Source organism: Mercenaria mercenaria, chromosome 1, assembly GCF_021730395.1.
Source record: "Mercenaria mercenaria strain notata chromosome 1, MADL_Memer_1, whole genome shotgun sequence".
In the NCBI taxonomy this organism is placed as follows: domain Eukaryota; kingdom Metazoa; phylum Mollusca; class Bivalvia; order Venerida; family Veneridae; genus Mercenaria; species Mercenaria mercenaria.
This window is the reverse complement of record NC_069361.1, coordinates 9,530,159-9,556,553: the sequence shown is the minus strand read 5'-3', so window position 1 is coordinate 9,556,553 and position 26,395 is coordinate 9,530,159. Positions and strand designations below refer to the sequence as shown.

General features: G+C 37.2%; 1 protein-coding gene across 1 annotated transcript in view; it reads right to left on the bottom strand.

Annotated features, from left to right (window-relative positions):
* Nucleotides 1-928: 928 nt before the first annotated feature.
* Nucleotides 929-26,395, bottom strand: part of LOC123545029 (poly [ADP-ribose] polymerase 1-like) — an 85,942-nt gene continuing 60,475 nt past the window's right edge. The window contains exons 24-28 of the mRNA XM_053522468.1: nt 18,279-18,406; nt 17,323-17,444; nt 16,051-16,161; nt 7,674-7,791; nt 929-6,339 (exon numbers count right to left, since the gene is read on the bottom strand). Of these exons, the coding sequence (XP_053378443.1) occupies nt 6,246-6,339; nt 7,674-7,791; nt 16,051-16,161; nt 17,323-17,444; nt 18,279-18,406 (573 nt within the window). The 3' untranslated portion in view covers nt 929-6,245. The remainder of the gene's footprint in view (nt 6,340-7,673; nt 7,792-16,050; nt 16,162-17,322; nt 17,445-18,278; nt 18,407-26,395) is intronic.

The window sequence follows — 26,395 nt, the reverse complement described above, 5'->3', positions numbered from 1 at the left end:
TGACCTTTGACCTGGTGACCCCAAAATCAGTAGGTGTGGTGTACTCAATAAGTACTATCAGCATGTGAAGTTTGAAGGTCCTGGGTGAAGTGGTTCCCGAGTAAAGTGCCTTCATGCAAAAAGTTAACGTTGGCCCCTGTGATCGTGACCTTTGACCCCAAAGTCAGTAGAAGTGGTGTACTCAGTAAATACTATCAGCATGTGAAGTTTGAAGGTCCTGGGTGCAGTGGTTCGCGAGTAAAGTGCCTTCATGCAAAAAGTTAACATTGGCCCCTGTGACCTTGACCTGGTGACCCCAAAGTCAGTAGGGGTGGTGTACTCAATAAGTACCATCAGCATGTGAAGTTTGAAGGCCCTGGGTACAGTGGTTCGCGAGTAAAGTGCCTTCATGCAAAAAGTTAACGTTGGCCCCTGTGACCTTGACCTTTGACCCCAAAGTCAGTAGGGGTGGTGTACTCAATAAGTACTATCAGCATGTTAAGTTTGAAGGTCCTGGGTGCAGTGGTTTGCGATTAAAGTGCCTTCATGCAAAAAGTTAATGTTGTGACGAACAAACTAATATGCCTCCCTTCGGGGCATAAAAAGATGACCTGAAACTTTCACGCCAGAGTGTACAGCTCTGGTGAACCTTGGGAATAAACCAGAAAACTGAGATTACTTCTGTTAAGTTTTTGGCAATCCATAATACAGTAAAGCAGGTAAGATTATTATAATCTTATAACCATGATTAACTAATACTGAAAGCCTCTGGAAAATATTTCAGCAACCACCATTGACTATCCACATGCTAGTTAGGAAAGTTCAATCCCAGTTTGACAACAATTTACTGCAATTGAATATGAAATGGGTTAAACACTAATATCTGCATACAAGTTGTTACCAATGTTAAGTGCTACCAAAGCCTGGATTCATAATATAAACAACACACTTGTCTTTGTCACCTTTTATTTAGATTCACGCATAGGAAAAAACAGTACCATTAACAACCACTAAATAAACAAAATCATCCAACTTGTGTACATAGATACATACGCTACAAATAATTCTTAAATCTAACAGAAAGATGTGTCAGTGTATATTACAGTATCCTATCTAATGCTTAATATAATTTTTCTTAGCCTATCCACAAAAGATTACAGTTTTGGATGGAACAATAAATCTACAAACAAGAGGGCCATGAAGGCCCTGTATCGCTCACCTGACCTATTGACCGAAAGATAATCAAGATTAACATTCTGACCAAGTTTCATAAATGTGATCTCAGAAGTGTTAACTGGCTTTTCCTTTGATTTGACCTGGTGCCCTAGTTTTTGACACCACATGACCCAGATTCAAAGCTGACATACAGATCATCAAGATCTGGTCATAAAGGTGGCCTCTACAGTGTTAACTAGCTTTTCCTTTGATTTGACCTGGTGACCTAGTTTTTGATCCTACATGACCCATATTCAAGCTGGACCTTGAGACCATCAAGATTAACATTCTGACCAAGATTCATGAAGATACAGTCATAAATGTGGCCTCTACAGTGTTAACAAGCTTTTTCTTTGATTTGACCTGGTGACCGTGTTTTTCACACCAGATTTTTGACCCAATATTGAAATTGTCCAAGATTTTATTGAGGATAACATTCTAACCAAGTCTCTTTAAGATTGGGCTAAAATTGTGACCTCTAGAGTGTTAACAAGCTTTTCGTTTGATTTGACCTTGTGACCTAGTTTTTGAGCCCAGATGACCAAAAATCAAACTCGTCCAAGATTTTATTGAGGCTAACATCCTGACCAAGTTACCATAAGACTGGGCCAAAATTGTGACCTCTAGAGTGTTAACAAGCTTTTCCTTTGAATTGACCTGGTGACCTAGTTTTTGACCCTAGATGACCCAATATCGAACTTGTCCAAGATTTTATTGAGGGTAACATTCTGACCCAAGTTTCATTAAGATTGGGTCAAAATTGTGACCTCTAGAGTGTTAACAGTCAAATTGTTGACGACGGACAACTGACACAGGGCGATCACAAAAGCTCATCTTTGAGCCTTTGTGCTCAGGTGAGCTAAAAGCAAGAGGGTCATGATGACCCATATCGCTCACCTGAGTAATAGGAGTCACATGTTTCAAATGACAAACTGATGCTAAAATATTAGAAAGTAGGTCAGTAGGTCAAATTCATGGCCAAAGTCACTGAAAGTCAGTTTTTAGATCGGTATGCAAAACTGTACATGTCATCCAAATTTCAAGGCTGTATCTTAAACAAGAGGGCCATGAAGGCCCTGTATCGCTCACCTGACCTATTGACCTAAAGATCATCAAGATAGTTTCATTAAGATATGGTCATAAATGTGGCCTCTAAAGTGTTAACTAACTTTTTCTTTGATTTGACCCAGTGACCTAGTTTTTGACCCACATGACCCAGATTTGAACTTGACCTAAAGATCATCAAGATTAACATTCTGACTGAGTTTCATGAAGATACAGTCATAAATGTGGCCTCTGGACTAGAGTGTTAACAAGCTTTTCCCTTGATTTGACCTGGTGACCTAGTTTTTGACTCCACCTGACCCAGATTTGAACTTGACCTATAGATCATCAAGATTAACATTCTGACCAAGTTACATTAAGATATGGTCATAAATGTGGCCTCTGGAGTGTTAACTAGCTTTTCCTTTGATTTGACCTGGTGACCTAGTTTTTGACCCTACATGACCCAGATTCAAACTGGACTTTGAGATCATCATGATTAACATTCTGACCAAGTTTCATGAAGATACAGTCTTAAATATGGCCTCTACAGTGTTAACAAGCTTTTCCTTTGATTTGACCTGGTGACCTAGTTTTTGAACCCAGATGACCCATTATCAAACTCATCCAAGATTTTATTCAGGGTAACATTCTGACCAAGTTTCATTAAGATTGGGCCAAAATTGTGACCTCTAGAGTGTTAACAAGCTTTTCCTTTGATTTGACCTGGTGACCTAGTTTTTGACCCCAGATGAACCAATATCGAACTCGACCAAGATTTTATTGAGGGTAACATTCTGACCAAGTTTCTTTAAGATTGGGTCAAATTGTGACCTCTAGAGTGTTAACAGTCTAATTGTTGACGACGGGCACAAAGCGATCACAAAAGCTCACCTTGAGCACTTTGTGCTCAGGTGAGCTAAAAACAAGAAAGTAGGTCAGTAGGTCAAGGTCACAGTAAGGTGACCCGTAATCACTTGGGTACATCAGGTAAATATGATTAAACAGTCTAGGAAATATGATCTGATAATTTTTGTAGTATTTTTTCCTACATAACTTGTATAACAAGTGACCCACAGGACGGGGCTTCTTTTCACCCAGGGGCATAATTTGAAAAATTCAGTTAGAGGTCCACTAGGCAATGCTACATACCAAATATCAAAAGCCTAGGCCTTTTAGTTTTAGACAAGAAGATTTTTAAAGTTTTCTCCTATATAAGTCTATGTAAAATTTGGAACCCCCGGGGTGGAGCCTCTTTTCATCCCAGGGGCACTTTGAACAATCTTCATAGAGGAACACAAGGCAAAGTTACATACAAAATATCAAAGGCCTAGATCTTGTAGTTTCAGACAAGGAGATTTTTAAAGTTTTTTCCTATATAAGTCTACGTAAAATTTGGGGACCCCAGGGCCGGGCCTCTTTTAATCCCAGGGGCACAATTTGAACAATCTTCATAGAGGAGCATTAGATAATGTCACTTGCCAAATATCAAGGCTCTATGCCTTGCAGTTTTGGACAAGAAGATTTTTAAAGTTTTTCCTTTCAGTTGCCATGGCAACCAGTTCTGCATGGAATGAAATTCTTTTAACAATTTTGAAAGGGGGCCACCCAAGGATCATTCCTGTGAAGTTTGGTGTAATTCTGCCCAGTGGTTTTCAAGAAGATTTTTTTTTAGAAAATGTTGACGGACGGACGACTGACACCGCACGATGCACGACGGACACTGACCGGTCACAAAAGCTCACCATGAGCCTTTGGCTCAGGTGAGCTAAAAACCCACAAAAATGAATGCATGTTAACAGTAAAAACTATTCCGTCATTAATTTCAAATCTCAAAAACATTGTGTTAGTCATAAATGTTGAGATATCAAATTGTATCAATTATATATCAAACATACACACTTTTGGCAACCAATACTGTGAACTTTGTCCTTCCATATACACCAACAAAGAAAACAGGAATGCATGATCCCTTTTTCACCAGGGCTTGACTTGAAAGAAATTTCAAATTCCTACCTGTACTAGTAATGCCTGCATTTGCTACAAGGGGGTCATGATGACTCTGGATTGCTCACCTGAGTAATATGAGCTACATGTTTCAAATATCAAACTGATGATAAAATATTAAGAAAGTCAGTAGGTCACATTCATGGTCAATGAAATTCAGTTTTACAATTGGTGTGCAAAACTGTGTATGTCATCAAAATTTCAAGGCTGTATCTTTAAAAACAAGAAAGTAGGTCAGTAGGTCAAGGTCACAGACAAGTGACATATTACTTAGGGTCATCAGGTAATTATAATTAAACAGTCTTGGAAATATTCAAATGATTTTTTTAAGTATTTTTCCTATATAACTCACATAATAACTAAGTGACCCCAGGACGGGGGCCCTTTTGACCCCAGGGGCATAATTTGAACAATTTTGGTAGAGAACTACTAGACAATGCATCATACCATATATCAAAAGCCTAGGTCGTATGGTTTCAGACAAGAAGAATTTTAAAGTTTTTTCTTATGTAAGTCTATATAAACCTTGGGACCCCAGGGCAGGGCCTCTTTTCACCCCAGGGGTACAATTGAAAAAAATTTGTTGAGGCCCATAAGACAATGCTACAAACCAAATATAAAAGGTCAAAGTGTTGTGGTTTCAGACAAGAAGATTTTTAAACTTTTTTCCTATGTAAGTCTATGTAAAACTTGGGTCCCCGGGGGCGGGCCCATATTTAACCCTAGGGGGATAATTTGAACAATCTTGGTAGAGGACCACTAGATGATGCTACATACCAAATATCAAAGCCCTAGGCCATGTGGTTTTGTACAAGAAGATTTTCAAAGTTTTCCCTATATAAGTCTATATAAACCATGTGATCCCTGGGGCGGGGCCATATTTGACCCTAGGGGATAATTTGAACAATTTTGGTAGAGGACCACTAGATGATGCTACACACCAGATATGAAAGCCCTAGGCCCTGTGATTTTGGACAAGAAGATTTTTTAAGCTTTTCCTTTCGGTTGCAATGGCAACCAGAGTTCTGCATGGAATTCAACTCTTTGAACAATTCTGAAAGGGGGCCACCCAAGGATCATTCCTGTGAAGTTTGGTGTAATTCTGCCAAGTGGTTTTCAAGAAGATTTTTTTAGAAAATGTTGACGGACACACGACACACATTGAGCGGTCACAAAGCTCACCATGAGCCTTTGGCTCATGTGAGCTAAAAAACAGGACATCTAAAAGCTGCAATAATTAATGTGAGAAACCTAAGTGGCAACCAATGAGAGAAATGTAGCATACATGACCGATAGCCAATAGATGAGACAAATGTAGCTTACACAACCATGTGGCTACCAATGTCAGAAATATAGCATACAAGATCGAGCGGCAACCAATGTGAAAGTGAGAAATGAAGCATATACAACCAAATAGCAACCAACGAGAGAAATGTTGCACACACAACTGATTGGCAACCAATACTGAGAAATGTAATATACACGACCAAGTGGCAAAGAATGTGAGAAATGTAGCATATACGATCGAGTGATAACCAATGTGAGAAATGTTGCAATTAAAAATGAGAGAAATGTAACACACACGATCAAGTTGCTTTCAATGCAAGAATCAATGTCAGAAATGCAACATACACAATCAAGTGGCAACTATAGAGTTTCATTAACGTTTCATTAAAGCTTCAAAGTGGTACACACATTACAATAGTCTAACCATGACTTTTCACCATGTTAACAAAACTGCTCTTGTCACTTGTATTTTCTGTATTGAATTCCTGCATCCATCCCTAGTATTCAACTGTAAAGCATTTTATGACAGATTCACAGTTGCTGTCTATTACATTGATTTCTCACTTATTTTTCTTGTTGATCTTTATCAGTATCAAATGTCTATGTTACTGAAGTCTACCAAGGTTCGCTACATCTATTTCCTTTCTTTAGTCTGTGCTAGTCAGTGCTATCTTATGTTCACTACGACACTGACTGTAGAAGTATATCACAGGTTACCACTTGTATTTAAAGTCCATCTTTAGCAAATACTTCATGTTAATCTGTGCAACATCATAGACAATAAATCTGAGAGAAAAGTTAAGGAAACTTTACAATGTCAAGATAATTATCTCCTTAATAATGACTCTAGTCTGAATTACATTTTACATGTGAATAGTTCCATACCAAATTCAGACAAAAGGTTCAGAGTAATTCTAGTCTATCTTCATACCCACACCTTTCATTCAATCAATACAGATATTCTTATGAATACAGACAGTATCCAATTGTAGTTTAAACAAGCAAATTCGATGAATTGGAATCCCCCGCCGAAAGGGTCAGAGTTGAGGAACGGCAAAAAAATATATCTAGCAAAAAGTTAAGAATGTTACCAAGAAGCAAATAATTTCATTAGTCAAAATCAAATTAAAAGAAATGAATGGTTTGTTTGGGTGGGGTTGGGGGGGGGGGGGGATGAGGAACACAACAGTAAAAAAATAATTTCATTAGTCAAAATCAAATTAAAGAAAATGATGGTTGTTTGGGTGGGGTTGGCGGGGGGGGGGGGGGGGGGGGGGGGGGTGACGACACAACAGTTTACATGTTGATTATAAATATTGATAGAAAATGAAAAATGAAAAAAAAAAAAAAAAAAAAAAAAAAAAAATGGTGGGGGGGGGGGGGACCAAGGTAAGGTGGTGACCAGGTGTAGTTACACAACATCACATGTTATAATAAATGTTCATGGAAAAGAATGAAAGAAGTTAATGAAATTCTTCCAATTGGTTGGTTTGTTATGTACAGATCTGTGGATTTTTAAACAATTAAAGGGCATACAAACTATATGGAAATTGACCATCGAAAAAAAACCTTGAAGGGCATCGTCGCAGTATTTGGTTCATGCTGTTTTCAAGTTTGATGAAATTCTACCTGCTAGTTACTGAGAAATGGCTGGAGACGGACATTTTCATTAAATCAAGGCCAATAACTTGACAAGAAATTGCAACCCTATATAACAAAAAACAGTATCCTGGGGGGCATATTGACCCTATGGGATAATTTGAACAATTTGTAGAGGACCACTAGATGAGCTACAACAGATAGAAAGCCTAGGCCTGTGATTGGACAAAAGATTTTTTAAGTTTTCCTCGGTGCAATGGAACCAGAGTTCTGCAATGGAATTCAACTCTGAAACAAAAACTTGAAAGGGGGCCCCAGATCATTCCTGTGAAGTTGGTTGTTAATTCGCCAAGTGGTTTTCAGAAATTCTTAAAAAATAGTTGCGGACACCGACACACTTGAGCGGTCACAAGCCCATGAGCCTTGCTCATGTGAGCTAAAAAAAGACATCCTAAAAGCTCAATAATTATGTTGAAAACCAAGTGGAACCAATGAGGAATGTAGCATACATTCCGTAGCCAATGATGAGCAAATGTGCTTACACAACCATGTCGCTACCAAATGTCAGAAATATAGCATCTAGATCGGCGGCAACCAATGTAAGTGAAAATGAAGCATATAAACCAAATAGCAACCAACGAGAGAAATGTTGCACACACACTGATTGCAACCAATATGAGAAATGTAACATACACGCCAGTGGCAAAGAATGGAGAAAATGTGATATACATCAGTGATAACCAATGGTGAGAATGTTGCAATTAAAAGAGGAAATGTACACAACGATCAAGTGCTTTAAAGCAAGAATCAATGTCAGAAATGCAACATACACAATCAAGTGGCAACTATAGAAGTTATCATTAACGTTCATTAAAGCTCAAAGGAACACACATTACAATAGTCTAACATTGACTTTTCACCATGTTAACAAAAATGCTCTTGTCACTTGATTTTCTGTATTGAATTCCGTGCATCCAACCCTGTCATTCAACTGTAAGCATTTTATGACAGATCACAGTTGTGTCTATACATGATTCTCATTATTTTTTGTGATTCTTTATCGATCAATGTCTAGTGTTCTGAAGTCTACAAGGTTCGTACATCTATTTCCTCTAGTCTGTGCTAGTCAGTGCTATTTATTCACTACAACTGGACTTAATATATCACAGGTTACCACTGTATTTAAAGTCCATCTTACAAATACTTCATGTTACGTGCAACATCATGACATAATCTGAGAGAAGTTAAGGAAACTTGTAACATGTCAGTAATATCTCCTTATAATGAACTTAGTCTGAATTACATTTTACATGTGAATAGTCCATACCATATTAACAAAGGTTCAGAGTAATTCTAGTCATCTTCATACCACCCTTCTTCATCATACGATATTCTTAGAATCAACGTATCCAATTGGTAGTTTAAACAAAGTCTATATATGACCTGCAAACTGTATTTCAGAAGTCTACTCCACAAGTCAGTCAGTAAGTACAATGCCAACAGAAAAAGACATTTCTGCAGTAAAGGAAAAATCCCCAAAATGTTAATATCCCTGCATTTTCAAGCTTTAGACTTGACTTATAATTCCTAAAATTCAGACTGCTATCACAGGAAACTGGCACTTGTTTGCTCATGCTGCAACCTGTCAGTTACATTTACTTTAATTTAAACAGCTATCACAGGAAATTGGTACCTCTTTGCCAAAACCTGTCAGTTACTTTTCCATAAATTCAGACAGCTATCACAGGAAACCGGCACTTGTTTGCTGTGGCCTGCTAATTACATTTCCTTAAATTAAGTCAGCTATCATAGGAAACCGGCACTTGTTTGCTGTGGCCTGCTAGTTACATTTCCTTAAATCAAGTCAGTTATCTCAGGAAACTGGCACTTGTTTGCTGTGGTCTGCTAGTTACATTTCCTTAAATTAAGTCAGCTATCACAGGCAACCGGCACTTGCTTGCTGTGGCCTGCTAGTTACATTTCCTTAAATTAAGTCAGTTATCTCAGGAAACCAGCACTTGTTTGCAGTGGTCTGTTAGTTACATTTCCTTAAAATAAGTCAGCTATCACAGGAAACCAGCACTTGTTTGCAGTGGTCTGCTAGTTACATTTCCTTTTATTCAGTCAGCTATCTTAGGAAACCGGCACTTGTTTGCTGTGGTCTGTTAGTTACATTTCCTTAAATTAAGTCAGCTATCTCAGGAAACCGGCACTTGTTTGCTGTGGTCTGCTAGTTACATTTCCTTTTATTCAGTCAGCTATCTTAGGAAACCGGCACTTGTTTGCTGTGGTCTGCTAGTTACATTTCCTTAAATTCAGACAGCTATCTCAGGAAACCGGCACTTGTTTGCTGTGGTCTGCTAGTTATATTTCCTTAAATTCAGACAGCTATCACAGGAAACAGGCACTCGTTTGCTGTGGTCTGCTAGTTACATTTCCTTAAATTCAGACAGCTATCTCAGGAAACTGGCACTTGTTTGCTCTGCTAGTTACATTTCCTTAAATTAAGTCAGATATCTCAGGAAACCGGCACTTGTTTGCTGTGGTCTGCTAGTTACATTTCCTTAAATTAAGTCAGCTATCTCAGGAAACCGGCACTTGTTTGCTGTGGTCTGCTAGTTACATTTCCTTAAATTCAGACAGCTATCTCAGGAAACCGGCACTTGTTTGCTGTGGTCTGCTAGTTACATTTCCTTAAATTCAGACAGCTATCTCAGGAAACCGGCACTTGTTTGCTGTGGTCTGCTAGTTACATTTCCTTAAATTCAGACAGCTATCACAGGAAACCGGCACTTGTTTGCTGTGGTCTGCTAGTTACATTTCCTTAAATTAAGTCAGCTATCTCAGGAAACTTGCTGTGGTCTGCTAGTTACATTTCCATAAATTCAGGATGCTATCACAGGAATCCGGCACTTGTTTGCTAGTTATATTTCCTTAAATTAAGTCAGCTATCACAGGAAACAGGCACTTGTTTGCTGTGGTCTGCTAGTTACATTTCCTTAAATTCAGACAGCTATCTCAGGAAACCGGCACTTGTTTGCTGTGGTCTGCTAGTTACATTTCCTTAAATTCAGTCACCTATCACAGGAAACCGGCACTTGTTTGCTGTGGCCTGCTAGTTACATTTCCTTAGATTAAGTCAGCTATCTCAGGAAACCGGCACTTGTTTGCTGTGGCCTGCTAGTTACATTTCCTTTGATTAAGTCAGCTATCTCAGGAAACCGGCACTTGTTTGCTGTGGTCTGCTAGTTACATTTCCTTAGATTAAGTCAGCTATCTCAGGAAACGCACTTGTTGCTGTGGCCTGCTAGTTACATTTCCTTAATTAAGTCAGCTATCTCAGGAAACCGGACTTGTGTGTGGTCTGCAGTTACATTCCTTAAATTCAGTCACCTATCACAGGAAACGGCACTTGTTTGCTGTGGCCTGCTAGTTACATTTCCTTAGATTAAGTCAGCTATCTCAGGAAACCGGCACTTGTTTGCTGTGGCCTGCTAGTTACATTTCCTTTGATTAAGTCAGCTATCACAGGAAACCGGCACTTGTTTGCTGTGGTTTTCTAGTTACATTTCCTTAAATTCAGTCAGCTTTCTCAGGAAACTGGTGCTTTTTTTCTGCATTTCCTTTAACATCAATGATCAAACCTGATTTGATTTCAACAAACAAGCTGTAAGATATATATCCAATTACTTGAAATTGGACTAAGTTTCTGCCTGATAACACATTAACTGTTTTTAGTCGAGACCAACTTTGTTTCTTAACAGTATTTCAGTTAAGATATGCCAACTGGCTGGAAAAAATAACATTAAAGATGTATTCTGCTCATCTTTCATTGAAATATTTTATATTAAGATATTTACTTCAAATGCAGATAATCCTTATCAACTATATTCAACTTCACTAAATATATAAATAAATTGTCCAGATTGAGCTACGTTCATAATCAAATGTCATGTAGTAACAGCTGATTGTGTAAAAAAACTTCCAGTTTTTTTTATAATAGTACATATTTATACTGCTTTCAACTGTACATGTATACAGTGTGTACTATTATTAACCAAATTCATCAGAGTTAATACACATAAATTTGTTTATCCTATGTTTACATAAACTACTGGTAGTATTTTTTTCATGTTTTCAAATATGAAATTTGGGTCTAGTATACCTTTAATCTAAGTAGAGCAAGTGACACAGTTATCCACAGTTTAATCTAAATATTAATACACAAATTACATTCTTTGTTAACTTGTTGTAATATCTATCCTATTATGTAAAACGGTTTTTGATTGGCCCTTTGGAAAGGTATTTCCCGGTTACTGTGATATGTCCACGTTATGATATCAAAAAATCGATCTCTCTTGTTGACATAGTTATCGACATATGGATACAGTTATCGACAGCTATATATGACATTTAATTTTCTGGAAATTTTATGCAGTATTTTATAAATAAATATAGCAAAGTTCAACTTATTCACGTAAAACTGTTCACTTTTTAAAACAAGAGGACCATGATGGTCCTGAATCGCTCACCTATCCATACATGACCTAGTGTTGAACTGAGTACGACGTCGTTATTTCTATTATTTGACATAGTGACCTAGTTTTTGAGCACATGTGACCTAGATATCATCAAGATAAAAAATTCTGACCAATTTTCATGAAGATCCATTGAAAAATATGACCTCTAGAGAGGTCACAAGGTTTTTCTATTATTTGACCTAATGACCTAGTTTTTGAAGGCACGTGACCCAATTCTGAATCTGACCTAGATATCATCAAGGTGAACATTCTCACCAATTTTCATGAAGATCTCATGAAAAATATGGCCTCTAGAGAGGTCACAAGGTTTTTCTATTTTTCGACCTACTGACCAAGTTTTTGACCGCACGTGACCCAGTTTCGAACTTGACCTAGATATCATCAAGAGGAACATTCTGATCAATTTTCATGAAGATCCATTGAGAAACATGGCCTCTAGAGACGTCACAAGGTTTTTCTATTTTTAGACCTACTGACCTAGTTTTTGACCGCACGTAACCCAGTTTCAAACCTGACCTAGATATCATCAAGGTGAACATTCTCACCATTTTTCATGAAGATCCATTGAGAAATATGGCCTCTAGAGAGGTCACAAGGTTTTTCTATTTTTAGACCTACTGACCTAGTTTTCGACCGCACGTGACCCAGTTTCGAACCTGACCTAGATATCATCAAGGTGAACATTCTGACCAATTTTTATGAAGATCCATTGAGAAATATGGCCTCTAAAGAGATCACAAGGTTTTTCTATTTTTCGACCTACTGACCTAGTTTTTGACCCCACATGACCCAGTTTCGAACTTGACCTAGATATCATCAAGGTGAACATTCTGACCAATTTTCATGAAGATCCATTGAGAAATATGGCCTCTAGAGAGGTCACAAGGTTTTTCTTTTTTTTAGACCTACTGACCTAGTTTTTGACTGCACGTGACCCAGTTTCGAACTTGACCTAGATATCATCAAGGTGAACATTCTGACCAATTTTCATGAAGATCTCATGAAAAATATGGCCTCTAGAGAGGTCACAAGGTTTTTCTATTTTTAGACCTACTGACCTAGTTTTTGACCGCACATGACCCAGTTTCGAACTTGACCTAGATATCATCAAGATGAACATTCTGACCAACTTTCATAAAGATCCCATGAAAAATGTGACCTCTAGAGTGGTCACAAGCAAAAGTTTACGCACGCACGAACGCACGCACACACGGACGGACGACGGACGCCACGCGATCACAAAAGCTCACCTTGTCACTTTGTGACAGGTGAGCTAACAAGAGGACCATGATGGTCCTGAATCGCTCACCTATCTCCACATGACCCAGTGTTCAACTAAGTATGACATCGTTATTTCTATTATTTGACACAGTGACCTAGTTTTTTAGCACATGTGACCTAGATATCAAGATAAAAAATTCTGACCAATTTTCATGAAGATCCATTGAAAAATATGGCCTCTAGAGAGGTCACAAGGTTTTTCTATTATTTGACCTAATGACCTAGTTTTTGAAGGCACGTGACCCACTTTTAAACTTGACCTAGATATCATCAAGGTGAACATTCTCACCAATTTTCATAAAGATCTCGTGAAAAATATGGCCTCTAGAGAGGTCACAAGGTTTTTCTATTTTTCGACCTACTGACCTAGTTTTTGATCGCACATGACCCAGTTACGAACCTGACCTAGATATCATCAAGCTGAACATTCTCACCAATTTTCATGAAGATCCATTGAGAAATATGGCCTCTAGAGAGGTCACAAGGTTTTTTCTATTTTTAGACCTACTGACCTAGTTTTTGACCCCACGTGACCCAGTTTCGAATCTGACTTAGATATCATCAAGATGAACATTCTGACCAACATTCAGAGATCTCATTGAAATATATGGCCTCTTAGAGAGCGTCACAAGGTTTTTCTATTTTTAGATCTACTGACCTAGTTTTTAACCCCACGTGCCCAGTTTTGACTTGAACTAGTATATCTTCAGTAAAAAAAATATAAAAAACAATAAAAAACATTCTGACAATTTTCATGAAGATCATTGAAAAATATCGCCTCTAGAGAGGTCACTAGGTTTTCCTATTTGTAGACCTACTGACCTTGTTTGAACGCACTTGACCAGTTTCGAACTTGACTAGATATCATCAAGGTGAACCATCCTGTCATTTTCATGAAGATCAGTGAGAAATATGGTCCATAGAGAGGTCAAAGGTTTTCTTTTTTTAGACCTACTGACCTAGTTTTTGACCCACATGACCCAGTTTCGACTGACCTAGATATCATTCAGTTGGTGAAACATTCTGACCAATATTCATGAAGGTTCTCATGAAAATTGTATGGGGGGGGGGGCCTCTAGAGAGGTCACAAGGTTTTTTATTTTTTCGATCTACTGACTAGTTTTTAATCCAGTGACCCAGTTTCAAAATTGACCTAGATATCATCTAGGTGACATTATGACAATTTTCATGAAGTTCTCATGCAAAATTATGGCTATAGAGGGTCACAAGGTTTTTCTATTTTATAGATCTACTGACCTAGGTTTTAACCCACGTGACCAGTTTCGAATTGACCTAGTTATTCATCCTAGGATGAACATTCTGACCAATTTTCATGTAGATGCATTGAGAAATATTGCCTCTAGAGAGGTCACAAGGTTTTTCTATTTTTAGACCTAAGAACAGTTTTTGCACGTGACCCAGTTCGAACTTGACAGAGATATCCATCAAGTTGAACATTCTGACCAAGTTTCATGATGATCTTGTTGAAATATATGGCCTCTAGAGAAGGACAACAAAGGTTTTTCTTTTTTAGACCTAAGACTAGTTTTTGTTGCCGTGACCACGTTTCGAACTGACTAGATATCTTCATGATGAAATTCTGACCAACTTTCATAAAGATCCATGAAAAATGTGACCTCTAGAGTGGTCACAAGCAAAAGTTTACGGACGCACGGACGCACACCGAGCGATCACAAAGCTACCTTGTCATTTTTTGTGAATGTGAGCTAAAAATGTGCAGACGACTCGCTAACTAGCCTCTCTTCCAAATCACATGGGTTACGACATCTCAACATATGCAAATTATGGCCACTAATTGTTTAACTGATTCATATTAATGACACTGAATAAATTTTATTGGCTAGGGTCGGATCAACCGGAAGTACTACACTGAAATAATATCAGTGTTAGGTCTATATGGTTTGTTTTTCCATAAGTGATATACAGTCGGGTCTTGGATTTTGAAACTTACCAATTATGACATATTTCCTTCCTTGAAAAACTCATAAATGGAACATAGATTTTATTATATAGAGGAATTTGTCTTTTGTACAATTTTCAACCTTTATGTTGCGTACGGAAACATGCAGATTTTCCTCCGTGGTGTCAAGAATGATTGTAGTCCAGGTCATTTCGGCTCTTCGGTACCCGGTCTGCCATTTTTACTTGTAAAGTTGTGCAGGCACAGCATACATCTTTGGCAAAGCAAAAACAGCGAATCCATCCCTCAGTATGTTGTTGGACCTCGTTTTGAGGGAGAATATTAAAACCTCATGTTATGTTGAGATAACATTTTAAATTCAGGGAAAAATGGTTTGTAATCCATCTAAATGCTTTATATATAAACCATTTTGCTATACTAAATTTAATAAGAAAGAGGTTTGTTGACTATAATATTCATTTTGTAACATTTTTAAATATTATAATATTAGGGACCGTGTCGATAACTGTAAGACATCACTGAAAATCCGGAGATAGTTATCGACACCCCAATATGACACCCACAATAGATGCCTGTATTATCTTAGTGAGTGTATGCAACCTACAAATATCATCATAGGTTCAAATTAACATAAATAACCCGCAAAACTAAGCGAAATTTTCCAGCATGCAAGATTTAGGACACCGGTTACTCTTAACGCGTAACGGTACAGGCACTTCTATTTTTAGAAATGACAACAACCAGATGCATGATGAAATTGTTTCTGGTCAGTCTAAAATATGGCGCACTATTTTCCCCCAACCGATGAAACGATCTGCCTAAAATATTTTTCTGGTACATTTTGATTTTATGTGGGAGTTTCCATGATGTTATTTTAACTTAAAATAATTAAATTCAGCAGAAACTGTCGATAACTGTTTGATGTTCTTAGCGATAACTGTGTCACTTGCTCTTACTTAAAGGAAATGCAGAAAATATTGGAAAAAATCGATATTGAATTGCAATTGTATTTCAATATATTTTGACAGCCCAACTCATATATACTGTCTGTGATTCTATTGCGACAAGGAAATAATGCCTCTCTTTGCCAACTCTGAAAGCTCATATTTTATTGACTCAGACTGGCTGTTTGGCAAGATACATGTAAAAGGATACTCATTATACAGTTAAGTGGAATACCCACAAGTGATTCGTCCACTGGACGACCCGTGGGGATTTCTACACCATCAGAGTAGTGTAGTTGGCTCGGGTTGCATGTATCCAAGTCTGTAGAATAGTGTTAACATTATTCAATCTACTGAAATCAATAGTTTATACTTTCATTTTTATGTCTCATTCCAAATATGAAAGAAAAGGGGGAACAGTAACAACAGACGGCGAGTGATATTGCTTGGAAGGATACTTGTTTAACAGAACTACAAACAGAACACTCTCCCATTAACTTAAAAAGACTCTGAAATTCAGTGAAAACCAGATTTATCAAACTGCAAACCTTTTTAAAGAAGTAAAGTTGCATTTAAATAGAACTTTTCTGGGAGTCAGATTTTGAAACAGTGGCCTTGCCCCCTGATGACTTCAGTCAATATAATCTACCTGTAATTATACAATTATTTAATTCTTTTTATCTTAACCAGTGTTACTGAATGAACACTATGCTTTTGTGACTTAACTTTGACCTCACTGAACCTAAATGCACCCCCAACCTAAGTATGTTTATTCTCTTTATCTTTCATCTGATTCACTTTTTCTAGCTTCTAGTACTGAGCAAATGCTTCTAGTACTGAGCAAATGCTTCTAGTACTGAGCAAATGCTTCTATTTCTAGTAATAGTGACCTTGACCCAACTTAGTTAAAACCCTACATGACATCCTAACTCCAGTCTTGCTATTAACTACCTAAAAGTAAAGCTTATACTAATTTTAATATATAAATCCAAAGTAAAATAAATGCACAACAGTTCTTTCCCTATCTTTAGAAACAATGACCTTGACTACATGTAGAATCCTAACCTTGGTATTGATCCTATAGCAAAAGTTTCACTTGATTCACTTTATCCTTCTCCAACAAACAGTTTTTTCTATTTTTACTAACAGTAACCTTGACCCCACTGACCACATATCGAGGGCTCACAGCGAAACTAGTCTATCTGCTTTTAATTCTATATACACTTAGACTAGTTTCGCTCTGAGCCCTCGATATGCAATACCAAATTTGATCTTAATGTAAGCTATAGGCTAGGTTTCAATTCAATTCATCATTCCAAGCTAAGTTATGAGTGGACAACATAAATTTGACACAACCAGCCTATCATTTCATTCATTTGCCATTTAAATAGCCAAAGAGTTTTTTTTTTAAAATCAAAGTTAATGAACATTTGGCTCTTCAGATGCAATTTAATCTTTTTCTCTATCAACAGGCTATCCTAAAACATACACACTTCTAACAGCGACTTCTGATGTTGATGAATAAACGAGAAATGAAGCAAACCTTTACAGCTGTGTTTTCCTTTTGGTAATTTGTTGACATATTCTGCACGAGTACACTCATACCTGAAGTGATACACAGGAAAAATTAAATGTAAGTTCACTATCATCAAAAGTTGTATCTCAAAAGCTTATCACTGGTCTTATTTAGGTTGAAATGGAATGCAGTTGCATGAAAATTTCTGAGCTCTAAGACAGAAGAAGACCCCATGTGCCCCTCTGGACATTTCTGACACAAGCTGGTAGCCAGGCACCTGTATAAAACCTATGCCTGTCAACAGACCATTCTATTAATTTCTTCACATGAAAGAATTATACATCCAAATCTGAGGCTTAAACACACATTTGTGGGGTCCAAGTAGCTTATGGATAGTGTCTCATTTATTATCATCGTTCGAAATTTCCTAAAGTGTGATAATATAACAGGAACACTACTCAAACTTCTGTGTACTATGGCTTTTGTAAGGAAATAAACACATCTTGCACAGCTGTAAATAACTTTACCATGCATAGAAAGACAGATAAGGAGAGACATTTCATATAATAACTGTATAATTATGCAATGCTATATTCCACACCAGTCTATGTAAGCAAGTATTTTGTGTAGCATAATGTTGTATTTACAAACTTTGCAGTTTGCATTAAGTAGGTCTCCATATTCTCTTCTGTGAGGATAAAATCTTGTTTCTTTATTCCATTCAAGTAGGTAATACTAGTAGATGGGTTCATCTGTGGGTAAGCTATTACTGCATCAAACTTATCATCAGGTGATATTTGCTTTATTTAAGCAACCGAAATGATACAGGTAAAAATAAATTTCCAAGTGATCAAGCAATCATACCTATAGGACATAATTATATGAAAGTGTAGTATATGTGGATGGAAAAAGTATATACTTACATATTACCAAGGGCAACTTCACACAACATCATCAGACCTTTCGGATCCTGCTTTGATGTTCTACAATAGTTGGCACTCTTGGACACCATGTCAGCAAAATATACGCCTTTACCAAACATGTAACCAGTCTAAAAATATGAATGTAAAAAGGCATCATTAAGTGTAGGAACAAACAAGAATGATATCTACGTATCTCCTGAAAATAACATTATAAGTAACAAGAGGGTCATGATGACACTGGATCGCTCACCTGAGTAATATGAGCTACATGTTTCAAATGTCAAACTGATGATTTTTAGAAGTTTTTTGAAAGATTTTCCGATGTACAATCAAGTAACCCCTGGGTGGGCCAATTTTAACCCGCGGGGCATGATCTTGAACAAAGTTTGTAGAAGTTCTACTAGGCAATGTTACATATCAAATATCTAGGCATTCCGGTTTATTTTTAGCCATTAAGCAAGCTTTATGTACAAGCAAGTAACCCTTGGGGCTGGGACAATTGATACTTGGGGGGTAAGATTGAAAACAAATTTTGTAAAGTTCTCTAGCGATGCAATGTACATGTGAAATATCTAAGCTTTTTTAAGGGGGGGCCTTCTGTTTATTTTTAGAAAATTTTGAAGATATGTTTCTATGTACAGTCAAGTAACCCATGGGCAGGGGTTCAGGTTTTGAACAAATTTGCAGAAGTCTTACTAGCAAATGCTACATGTCAAATTCTAAGATTAGGTATCTGGTTTTATTCTTAGAATCTTTTTTGAAGATTTTTTCTATGTAAAATAAAGTGACCTTGGGGTGGGGTCATTTTGACCCGGGGGTAATGATACTGAACAAATTTTGTAGCGGTTCCACTAGGTAATTGCTACAAATTTGACCCCGGGTCATGATTTGAACAAATTTTTGTAGAGGGATACTAGGCAACGCTAATGTGAAATAACTAGCTCTAGGCCTTCTGGTCTATTTAGTAAAAATTTTACGATTTTTCCTATGTTAAATTCAAGTGACACCCTGGGGCGAGGTCATTTTGATCCCGGGGTCATGATTTGAACAATTTTAGTAGAGGTCCAATAGGCAATGCTATCATGTCAAATATAAAAAAAAAAAATAAAAGGGGGCTTAGCGGCTTTGGTTTTTTAGAAAAGATTTTTTAAGATTTTCCTATGTAAAAATCAAGAGACCCCAAACTTGGTAGAAGTCCATTAGCGCAATGCTTCACAAAAATATCTAACTCTAGGCTTCTGGTTTTTGAGAGATTTTTAAAGTTGTTGCTCTTCAGTTTGCCATGGCCTCAACAGAGTTCTGATGGAATTCAACTCTTTGAACATTTTTGTAGGCTTCACCCAAGGAACATTCCTTTGAAGTTTGGAGGAAATGGCCTAGCGGTTTTATGAGGAGATGTCGTTTTAAGTAAAAGGTTTACGGAAACGGACGACGGACGGTGAAGTGATCAGAATAGCTCACCTGAGGGCCCCCCGCCTTGACTTGGTGAGTAAAAAGTGTGATAGTGAAATCAATGTCTCGACTATTCACAGCCTTGTCACTAAAGAAAGTTATCAATGATAAAAAAGTCCAAAATGTAGAGATGGTACCTAAAAACTTCAAATTCATCTTTACAGATTTTTTTTTAGAGTGAAATGATAGCCAAGTGCACCAATTTTCTAAATATATCCATGGTTTCCTCTTCTCCATGTAAAGATAGAAGTATTTGATATTTAAACAAGGCAGTCTGAAAGACAGCTAAATCCCCGCCCTGCTATGGACTAGTGAAAGGGTAAATATTTGATTTTAGCTGTGACCTGACCTTGAACTGACCATGGCTGACTCATGAATTCCCCACTAAATTCTTGATGAGGTGATCATTTGGACCCAAGTTTCATGCAAATCCATCGCAGGGGTTTAGGAGATAAGCGCTAAAACCTTTGACTTCATTTGATGACTGAACCTTGAGTTGGACATGGCTGACTTTGAAGTTCTTGATGAGGTGATCATTTGACAAGATTGATGAAACTCCTTCAAGGGGTTTAGTGATCAGAGTGGACACCAAATGAAGGCCATACCTTCGACCTTAGTTGTGGACCTTAACCTGGAGCTGCATGGTTGACTCATATTTCTGCACATAGTTCTGATGAGGTAATCATTTCCAAGTTTTATAAAAATTCTTTAAGGGGTTTGGAGAATATAGAGCGGACACAAAATGGTAGGCTCAAACCTTGACCCTAAGTTGTGACCTGACCTTGATCCAGCATGACTGACTCAGGGGTTCCTGCCATCGTCTTGATGAGGTGATCATTTGACCCAAGTTCTTATACAATTCCTTCAAGGGGTTTAGAAGATTAGAGTGAACAAAATGGAAGGCTCAAACTTTGACCTGTGAGTTGTGACTGACTTGGCCAGCATGGCGACTCATGAGTTCTGCACATCGTCTTGATGAGGTGATCATTTGGACCAAGTTTATAAAATTCCTTCAAAAGGGGTTTAGGAGTATAGGGCGGACTTAAATGGCAGGCTCAAATATTTGACTTGAGTTGTGACCTTGATCTTGAACCCGACAAGGCTGACTCGGGGTTCGCCACATGTCTTTGATGAGGTGTCATTTGACCAAGTTCATGATAGATCATTCAAGGGGTTTAGGAGATATGGACCAGACACGATTTAGTTACGAACGGACGCAGACCATTCCTATAATCCCTCCGCCACGGCGGGGGATTAACAAGAGCTGTCCATAAGACAGTGCGCTCGACTTTTCTGTGCTTGACTCTGAACTTGAGCTTTGCCAGTAAAAAAAATAAAAAAACAAAAAAATAAAAAAACTAATAAAAAAATCCAAGTTAAACAGACGGCGTACTCTATTAAATTCAGAATTATAGTTATGAGAATTGTGTCTCCTGGTGTAGACTTTGATAGTAAAATAACTATTTGAATTTCAAGTCAAAAGCTTTAATAGGTAACGAGATAGTCTGGACTATCAAAATTTTATAAAAATCTAAGTTAAAAGGGGCATTATAATGTCAAAATTCACTAGAGTTATGGGGATTGTTTCTCCTGGTGTAGACTTTGATGGTAAAATATGTTATTTTAAGTTTCAAGTCAAAAGCTTTGATAGTAACAGGAGTATTTGACTTGTACAAAAAACTTTCACTACAAATATCTAAGTTAAAAGGGCATAATTCTGTCAAAATCAAACAAGAGTTATAGGAATTGTGTCTTGCTGTAGATTTGGTAGTTAATAAACTATTTGGTTTCAGTCAAAAGCTTTAATAGTAACAGAGATACTTGCTTTATCAAAAATTTTAACAAATTTGTAGAACCCCTTTGTATAATTCTGTCAAAATTCAAATCAGAGTTATGGGGATTGTTTTCCTGTGTGCTTTGATAGTAAATAAGGATTTTTAAGTTTCAAGTCAATAGCTTTGATAGTAACAGTCATATTGTTAAGTTTCAAGTCAATAGCTTTGATAGTAACAGAGATATTTGACTTTATCAAAAACTTTAACCAAAAATTATAAGTTAACAAGAGCTGTCTCCGACAGGAATGACAACATTCCCCGAGGCATTTGAAGGAATAGTTGTGGCCGTATGTTAGGAGTTTAGGACCTTTGACTATGGAGCTGGTGTCTTGCGCGCGAAACATCGTCTTCTGTGTCACACATTCATGCCATAGTTTATTTTAAAAACATGATGAATGACAAAGATATGGACGGACATGCCATCAATGCCACTATCATGAGGAAATTATCTTTAACGTCTAAGTGTGACCTCTGACCTTTGAGCTACGGGACCTGGGTTTGCGATGTGACACGTTCGTCTTATTGTGAGGTAACACATTCAGCTACGTTATTTGGAAAATCCATCCATTGATGACAAAGATAGTACCGACACGCCCATAAAATGCCATATCTTTAACATTAAGTGTGACCTTGATCTTTGAGCTACGGAACCTGGGTCTTGCGCAGGACACGTCGTCTTACTGTGGTACACATTAATGCCTAAGTTATTGAAAACTCTCATGCTTCGATGTACAAAGCATATGGACGGACACGCCAATCAATGTACTATCCTTTAACGTTCTAAGTGTGACCTTGACCTTTGAGCTACGGACTGGGTCTTGCCATTGCAAGTGTCTTACTGTGTTACACATTCATCAAGTTATTTGCACACTCCATCATCGATGACAAAGATATGGAGGGGCACGAAAATTGCGGGTACAGACAGGACTGACAGACGACAGACGGTTCAAAAACTATATGCCTACCCTTCGGGGGGCATAAAAAGGGGCAGTAATTTCTTGTTCAAAATTCAAATCAGAGCTATGGGGATTGTTTCTCCTGGTGTAGACTTTAATAGTAAATAAGTATTTTAAGTTTTCATAAGTCATAGCTTTGATATTGTAACAGAGATATTTGACTTTATCAAAAATTTAACCTAAACGGCGACGCCGACGTGGGGCGAGTGTAATAGCTCTACATTTTTCTTCGAAAAAGTCGAGAATAAAATGAACTTTTCCCCACTTGCAGCAAAAGGACAACTATTGTACTGACCATTTTTTAATGATTTTAGGATTTCCCCAATTATAGTCTCTATCGAGTTTCCATAGCTAAATAAGTTCAACCAGAGTATAGTGTAGTTTAGTTTCTACTTCAAACACTTTGAAAGCTGCCTATACTGAACTTCCTTTTGTCTTTTAATAAAGTCAAATTCCAAGATAGCGCGTTCCATGCTTGAGAAAATCGAGTGAGAGAGAATGACTTCCTCTTTAATATAAGCTTGCCCGATAGTATAATGTTTAGTAAAGCGATGCCGGTTAAGATACGATAAAACAATGACAGCTTCCTATATGTGGAACGCTGACGTAAATTTCATCGCAGCTTCCTCCTTTTAATCCTTTGACAGCGGGTATCTTGTGATGTAGCTACATTAGTGACTGTTTTCACAAGTTTTTAAGATTTTGCTTGCCATTAGATTTAATGACAGATGATTCAACAACTTATGTCAAATATTTTTCGCAACAAGTAAAGGACAATGATACGAATTAATGTCAAAAAATGTTGCAACATTGGTACAAATGCCTTTGAACAATTATCGCCGTAATTTAATGTTTTTCACATGTATGATATGTCGTTTTTCTCGGGCGGAATATCAAAAGGACATGCAAGAATTAATGTTTTTGTCATCCCACTCTCAAAATAGACTTGTAGAGTAAAGTTTGAAATACCTCGCTGCATTTATCATCAAGAACGAAACTTTGGTAGAACAAACTATCTTCCGTAAGCCAGCGGATGGCATCCTCACATGAAGAACCTCACATGAAGATTCACCGCCCCGACGAATGGAGGCTCGCAACCCGTATCGATGAAGGCAACGTGAATTAGAAGCCAGCGACCTTCCTTTGTAACCACTCGGACCCTGTCACTAATTTCAGATTCCCTCCCAGCCACGCCAAATGGCCAAAGGAAATCGGGCATTGCAGGCCTCGACCTTAACTTTTTTCAGCAGTTGCCAGCAGGTCCACCAACTGCTAAATTCTAGTAGCCTGCTCAGTCTTTTGGGTCTCCAATTCTATCAATAATAGTGATGTTGTAGACAATGTCATAACTTTTTATGACTCAAAGAAACAGGATTATTTCTAAATAATTTAAAATGGCAGACAGTACGCAATCTGTTATCCGAAAAAATAATTATTTTGAAAAGTGTCCCAAAATATGGACACAGTTAGATCATTCTTCTCCCGACCAGTGTTGAACGTGAAAAAATCAAAGGCCTGGAATGGCCGGAGTCGGCTAATGATTGATGTATGACAGTTATAGTTCTACCAGTTTCAGTTTGTGTTAGTTTTTTTTTTATTAAAATTTCAATAACACAGTTGATATTTACCCAAAAATATTAAATCGGATACGATTCACTTTCTCCAGTATTGAACAGTATATTTTAAAAATTGTGATGATACGAAGACATTTAGCAGCAATTGGCAGTATCTGACATTGAAGTTTACGGTTAAATTACCTCTTATTTAAATCTTTTCATAAAAAAAGTTGTTTCGTTTCGTCGAAAATAGACGATCTACTTTCGATTTCAAAACTACAAGAAAATACATTTAATGTTTGCCTGTTTGTTATTTCTCGAAAACATAAGATTTTAAATCATTGTATTATCGTTAGAACTAACAAACCAGTAAGAGATTCTTCTTCGATAATTTATCCGTTTTACAGACTGCGAAATTTCAACCCACGCCAAAATTTTAGAATCATACGGCGTGTTTACGTTCAATGTGGGAGAACTTAAGGCTGATCGGCTATGTTACCTATCGCATCCAGAGATTCAGATTTTGTTATTTCAACAAGCATTGTGTGCGTTTCTGTAATTTTTATACGTTGTATACGCTTAGAAAATTATTAGACATGTCGTATTTGATTATTTCTATACGTAAATTTACGCTAATAAGCATTTATCTGGAGCCTGCAGTGGAACTATTTTTTGTCTTCGCTGGATGTTACCCAAGCTTTGTTAAGCTGCGCAATCTTAAAATGCACATTTGCTTAATGAGTTACATTCGGGAAATGCCAATTACAAAATCATAAAATATCGGACCGATTACATCGTATATTGTCATAGCCCGGGCATTGACACAACTTAATCTTCATTCATGCAGTGACTGTTCGAAAAATTGAGAAATCTAATGGACTTAATCTTCACTGATATGCGGTCATTTAGGGAATCGTGGATAGCAGGACTCGCCACAAGGCTTTCAGCCTTTAGCGACTCAAAATCTATCAACATTTTCGGTTATAATCTCTGATGATAAACTAAGTAATTGGCCTTGTTTTCATCATTCAATTACACCCTCAAACAGCTAAAGAAGTGAGTCGGTTATTGTGGCATCTGAAAGTGGAGATCAAAGCTAGTTATAGTTTCCCCGAGATTGTCATGGCTTACGTCATGTTTTAGCGCCATGTGACACATCACTGTCTGATCGTACTTTCTAGATTCCTTTAATTGTTGAGAAGAAAGAAGAATCAGTAAAAAAGCTCTTTTTTTTTCTTTAATTTTTTTTTAAGCGGAATGTGCAATCATCCCGAATAAACTGACATGTAAATGTATCAAACCTTGTGAACGATGATAGTGGATGTCCTACCTCTGTGACTATTTGCCATCAAGAAATTTACATTAGTGTTTGAGAAGAAGATCTAACAAAGTGTTGTGTCAGAAAATACATGTAAAAGAATCATTTAAAACTTACTAAAAACCGCACGACATCATACGTTTATTTCAAAACAATTCTATTTTACGTTTCATGAAGTCACGTATACCTATTCCTGCCGCGCTAACAGAAATCTGTTTGCCAAAAATATCGTATTTTACTCCATGATTTAGATTGCTGCCGCTTTTTCATTATTAAGATTTTTTTAACGTGTGTTTGTACTTCCTGGTCAATAGTCTGAATTTTTTTTAACTATAGTATGTACCGTTTATTTACTTTAAGAAAGTATTAAATAATCAAGATTGCGCTGTTGGAAATTTTATTCTTACAAAACATTATATGAAAAATTGATCAGTTTTTTTTAAAAGATTTTGCCTACTTACTGTCGATTTTCTTACCTAAAATTGTTATAGAATTCAACACTTATTAGTTTCAAGCAGGGTTGAAAATTTGAAGCGATTATATTAAAAAGTGAAGCATACGCGGTTTTTGTCAGTCAAAAGTAACGCGATGTAAACTGATATTACGATAGTGCGCACGTGCTAGTGGAATGGGAAAAATTACCAGCATGACATTTTGATATTTTTAGAATTCGCGGGTAAATTCCAGTCATATCAGGTAAATTGTCGCCTGATGTAATTTCTCAATTTGGTAAAGTTACCACGTATAAAAAACCACTCGCCCGATCGGTGGAGTAGTCCATTCGTGTTCTCCTGACTTTAACTCGCCAAGGCTTATAACTGTTAGTTGCCTTACTTAAGGCAATAATCAACTTTGTTTTGTGAAATTCTCCTTATTGGGTACGATTGTTCCCCTATTTTTCTCTTTTAAGGGTTTTATTTTATTTGCTGAAACCGTGACTGAAATTGGTTTGACCGTCGGTCTACCCAACTTTTGATAGTTTGTAGACCTCAGGCGATTT